Genomic DNA, 5,536 nt, shown 5'->3' on the forward strand with positions numbered 1-5,536 from the left:
CTGTGCCATGAGACGTGCAGAGATGCTGGTTTGGAGTGTTTTGCTCTGACAGAGGGCTCTGTGCCCCTCCACCCTGAGGGACTCCTCCCAAGGGCTGTTCCCCTCCGGGGTGCGGTGCAGAGCCCCGCTGTCATTCTGCTGAGGGGCCAGCAAGACTCTGGAGTGGCTGGGGGGGAGGGACAAAATCCTGATGCTGGAGATGGGTTTTGTCCAAGTGGGTCCACAGGGCTGGACCCAGCGCTCAGCCGTTGGGTTCTGGGTTGTGGAGAGGGAGGGACCTTCCTGGAACCGAGCGTCCTACGGTTCAGTGACAGTCACTCATGTCTTTGTCCTTTCCCCCAGCAAGCAGCGCCATAATAAGCTGTGGAAGCAGCAGGCGGAGAGCAACCTACCCCAGAACACAGATGGCACCACGGGGTCGGGCGACTTCTTACTCGAGAGCTTAGACATCGACCTAGAAAACCGCCTGGCTGACCTGGACACACCTTCGCAGTCAGCGTACCTGGACAACCGCGCCGGCACAGGAGTGTCTGTGGGGTTTAATTACTGCTTCCGTCGCCTCTCGGACACCTTGCTGGAGAACAAGATCCCCGGTGACAGGGAGGGCTTTTTCCACGTGGAGGAGCTGGAGCGGGATGCGCTTGCGGAGCGCAATGCCTCGCTGGTGGGACAGCCTCCGTCTGCGCCTTTGGAGGAGAGGCTGCTGGAGACGGCGAAAGCCCTGGAGGCAGCGGAGCCGCTGGCAGAGCTGAGCAGTTTCAGCGAGAAGGAGGTGAAGAAGAAACTGGACTTCAGCCCCAGGAAGGGGAGGATCCTGCTGGGCCACGGGGACCCAGGGGAGGACGGTGTCAGGGAGGAAAACCCGATGGAGAAGTGGAAGCGGCGTTTGTCCATGCACAAGGAGGAGAGCAGGCTTAATAGAGAGAACTTGAATAACAACAACAGCAAAAGGAGTTGCCCAGAGGATTTTGAGGTGCGTATGGAGTTGAAATGTAGGTGATTAGCATGGCTGACTCTACGGCAAGTGAAACTGCTCTTCTCATCTTCATAGCACAGTTTCATTTGACTCGGATTCCTTTCATTCCATGATGAGCTTCTTCCTTTTCGAAGTGCTTCTGAACGTGGCTTTGCTTGCCCAAGCTGTGGATTTAGATGCCAGAGGGAGCGCACACATGTGAGTGCCCTGTAAACTGCTTTGGGCAACTTGCTTGCATGACCATCGCTTGTCACGGTAGGTATTCTTCCGTTGGAGATATTGTCTGCTGAGAAAGTACGTGGCTTTTGCTCCTGCTGCCGGGCCTTAAGAGAAGTGGAAATGGGCTTCGTTTCGAATCTGCGTGGCTGTAAATGTGGTCTTGTGCCTCTCGCTCTGCTTGTTGCTGATGTCTCGTTCTGTGCACGTTTACCTCTACCTGTCTTCTTTTTTGCAGCACGATGCTGTGTTTGGGATCCTCAGCAAGGTGAAGCCTTCCTACCAGTCTTGCACCGACTGCATGTATTCCTCGGCCAGTTTGTCCCCTGACTCCTTCGGGGAGCAGTGTGAAAAGTTGAACCCTGGCGCTGCGCGCCGCAGTACCACCATCTGCACGCAACCAGCCCTCCTCTCCCACATCAACTCCAACTTGGCAGAGCACCTGCCCGGCAAGGCGCACTCAGAGGAAGCAATCAGAACTAAAAATAACGAGGCTGCGCTTCCTCTGTCGGCTGGGACTGGCGCTTTGGAGGCTGGCACTTGCAAATCACTTGACCAACACTGCAGCGTTTTGGAGAAAGGAAAAGATGCGCCAAAAACCCCGGTCAAAACCCTGCTGCCCAGGAGAAACTCGCACTGTGACAAGGGCCTCCTTAACGTAGAAGTGGTAAAAGAAGAGTCTCTAGCCAGAAAAGATGGCAAACCTACCAAGGATCTGAAGTACTTGTTGTTCAGCAAAGACTTGGAAAAGCCAAGCGCAAACAGTTACTTGATGCAGCACCAGGAGTCTCTTATCCAGCTGCAGAAAGCAGGCTTGGTTAGGAAACACACCAAAGAGCTGGAGCGGTTGAAGAGCCTGCCCTCGGACGCCTCGTCGCTGCTCAGAGAGAGCCCCCTCAGCAGAGTCGACTCCGGCATTGTGGAGGAAAGCGAGGATTTGATTTCGCATCACAGCCTTGTACCCCTTCTGGCGCCAGCACCTTTGATCCCCGAAAGCGCAGAAAACGACGTGGAGAAGTTAGAGGTGAAACGCGTCTTGGAGGGGACCTCTCAGAAAACCTCCACGCCTGCCGTGTGTCGGCTGGAGCACACGAGCAGTTTCACCAAGGACTTCCTGAAGACCATCTGCTACACGCCCTCCTCCTCCCGGAGCTCCAACCTGACGCGTAGCTCCAGCAGCGACAGCATCCACAGCGTGCGGGGCAAGCCCGGCCTGGTGAAGCAGCGAACTCAGGAAATCGAGACCAGGCTGCGGCTGGCTGGCTTGACTGTGTCTTCTCCTCTGAAAAGGTCCAATTCTCTCGCCAAGCTAGGATGTCTTAACTTGTCCTCCGAGGACTTATCAAGTGACATGGACGTGTCAACCGTAACGGACTCAAAAGAGGCCGTTTCAAGCGAGTCTTCTGTGCTCTGTGAGCCACAATCCACGCTGAGGGGTGCGGACGTCGCCTCCAAACTGGCAGCGAAGCCAGCGGTCGGGAACTTGAAGAACGTGCTTTGGATGGGCAAAAGTTGATGCCTTCTGAGGGGGGGAGTGTGGATTTGGGGGGTTTTATGGCATTTATTCATTGCACCGATGCAGTTTTATCATCTGACTTGCAGTAGTTCATCTGATGCCACCTCTCCTTCCCCTCCTTGTACTCCAGTAAGCGGAGAGACAAAAAAAAAACAAACCATAATGGGTCATGAATGGCACAAGGGAAAATAAAATGTATTGCATGGCTTAGAAGAGGACTTTGTGTGTGACTTGCCTGTTGTCCTGCAGGACGCTATTCCTAGTCCTGTTTGCCAAGTATAATAATGTGGTTTTGTGTGTGTGTGTGTATATAGATGGATATTTGTACTGATTTATCTATCTATATATATAAAATGCTGAAATACTCTGTTTCAAGGACTCCAAAACACAATTAGTCATGATTTTTTTTTTTTTTTTTTTAACAGAACAAACACAAGTCTCCAGTTAAAACAGAGCACTTGTGGAAAAATCCTTAAGATGGTGACATGAACACTACCTCTGTTCTGGCTGACTTTTAGCCTTGCTTTCTTCTTTGTTTCCTTTTAAGAAGGCTTTTCCCGCAATACTTCTCGTTGTTCGAAGCCGTTCCCTCCGTGTTGACTGTAAAGGCCTGGAGGAGCGTGGGGACGGAGGCTTTACCGTGCCGGGTGACCTAGCCGTGAAGTGAAGGAGTGTCGAGCTGTGTTCGTGTTGGCTGTGACCTGCTGGCGTCAGTCCGTCTTCGCTGCGTGACCGGGTGAATTTGTCGTAGTTTCGTGTTGGTGCCGGAGCGACACCCAGGCTTGCGCTCCCCTGGAGAGGTGTTCTTGTTCTTTGGGTGTTTTTGCTGTCGTCGTGGTTTGTAACGTCCCAGTGCTAATGACGAGCCTGGCCAGTAAGTGACTGTGGACCCTAGTGAAGCTTCGTGCGTTGCTGTGTCAGTGTTGTGGATCCTGTGTTGGGGACCCTTCCTCGGGCTGTCGGTGCCACGCCGTGCCGGCGAGACGGCCGAGGAGGGAGGGCTCTCCCGGCGCCCCACGCGTTCGAAATCCAAGTAGGCGATAGGAGAACGTGTGGGGGTTTTTTTCTGAATATTACTGTTGGGTTTGGTAGAAGGGTTCCTGCGCCCTTGGTTTGCCGGCAGCCTGGGAAGCTGTTGAAGAAGTCCAAGGGGTTATTTATGCTGGGGGAGCCGGGTGGATGTGTCCCAGCTCTTGTGGGGCTGATGGGCATAAATCCTGCTCTCGGGGGGGGGGCACATCCTTTGGGGCGAGCAGTTGAACAGCAGCACGGGCTCACTCCAAAGAGAGGGAAGGGCATTGAAGGTGTGGGCATTGAAGGTGTGGGTGAGGTCTCCTTTCGGAGGAGAGCTGGCGTGACCTGCAGGGAGGACACCGGGGCCGCCTGTGCTCTCGGCGAGGCGCCCATGGCGCGGTGTCCTCTGCGTGGCTGTCAGAGCCGAGGGAGCCGCGTCCCTTCCCACGCCAGCGGCCGGCTCTCGGGGACCGGTCTCAGCCCAGCGTTACCATGTGCTCCTCCTCTTGCTGCTCTGCTGTGGGAGATGCTCAAAACCCAGCAGTTCACCGGTGCTATGTGAAGTGTGCATTTCCTAAGAATATTTTGGGCAGCCGGCCGGGTTGAGAACTGCTCTGGGCAAGATGCGCCGGCCGAGTCGGGAGGGAAGAGCTTGAGAAGCGCGTAGGGGACGTGCTCCAAACCTTGGGGCTCTCCGAGTCCCGCGTGAAATCCTGCTGGCTGCTTGTGCCTGCGGGGTGATCTCTTGAAGCGGGCTCGGGGGTCAAAACAGACCTCGGAAGTCCGTGGTGGCACATGGATGCATTGGCTCGTTCAGCAACCAGGCTGCGCGTGTGGGCTCTCCCACCTTGCGCGATGGATGTGGTTTAGTGGTGGGATGGTAGGGTTTGGGGAACGGTTGGACTTGATGATCTTAAAGGGCTTTTCCAACCTAGACGATTCTGTGATCTCTGTCAAAAGCCACTCTTAAAAACCCCCTCCCTGAGGTGGGGGAGAGAGCAGGGCTGCAAGCAATCGTTCTCTGAGTCTCTATTAATCAAAAATCCACTGCCTTGAGAAAGGGAGCCCTGTGTTTTACTGTCCTAGATTCCCAAAGTTTACCTTTTCTTCCTTAAGACCCCACATTTTTATATTAACAGCGTGAGGCATTGTAGGGACTGGCAATCAGTAAATGAATGTCCCTCCTCGAAGAATCTTAAGCTGAAAATGTGCATCGGATTTAAGGCACGCTTCCCGTTTCACCCACGAAAGCTGGTTTGAAGCAAAGGCTGCTGCGCGAGGGCACCCTGGAAAATGCACAAGGTTTTGCTTTTTAGGGCTGAGGGAACGCCGGGCGGTGCTCGGGGGAGGACGGGAACACCCCCCGTGCTCGGGGGAGGACTCAAACACCCCCTGCCCGATGCCAGCGCACCCTGGGTGCACGCGCAAGTCCGCGTCTGCAATAAATTCCCTATATTTGTGTCATCTTTACCCTCCTTGTTTACACCCCGATTCTGAGCAATGAAGGGGGCAGGCGGTGGGGCACGCAGGAGGCCCCGGAGCTCTCCGATGCCGCGGGGCTGGGAGCAGCCGCCCGGGGCGGGGGGGGGACACACACACCTTGTGCCTCCCACCCCCGGCGAACCCCCACCTCCCAGCGCTGCGCTGGGGTTTGATCCCTGCACACCTGGATCGTGGGCCTCTGCCGGCAAGGGCCGTTTGCACCTTTCTTTTTCTCCATCCTACGTTACACCGGCGCCGTTCTCAGCGCTGCAGATGCTTCCCATTGCTGCCCGGGCGAGGGAAGAAGTGGGGGCGGGGGGGGGGGGGGGGCG

The 5,536-nt window shown here is 55.5% G+C and overlaps 1 protein-coding gene across 9 annotated transcripts in view; it reads left to right on the top strand.

Annotated features, from left to right (window-relative positions):
* Nucleotides 1–5,505, top strand: part of SSH1 (slingshot protein phosphatase 1) — a 36,241-nt gene extending 30,736 nt beyond the window's left edge. For all 9 annotated transcript variants that reach the window (XM_035891397.1, XM_035891408.1, XM_035891416.1 and 6 more), the window contains 2 exons: nt 343–973; nt 1,431–5,505. In XM_035891397.1, coding sequence (XP_035747290.1) covers nt 343–973; nt 1,431–2,708 — 1,909 coding nt within the window. In that variant the 3' untranslated portion in view covers nt 2,709–5,505. The remainder of the gene's footprint in view (nt 1–342; nt 974–1,430) is intronic.
* The last annotated feature ends 31 nt before the right edge of the window (nt 5,506–5,536 follow it).

Source organism: Egretta garzetta, unplaced genomic scaffold (assembly GCF_000687185.1).
Source record: "Egretta garzetta isolate BGI_Z169 unplaced genomic scaffold, ASM68718v1 scaffold330, whole genome shotgun sequence".
Classification (NCBI taxonomy): domain Eukaryota; kingdom Metazoa; phylum Chordata; class Aves; order Pelecaniformes; family Ardeidae; genus Egretta; species Egretta garzetta.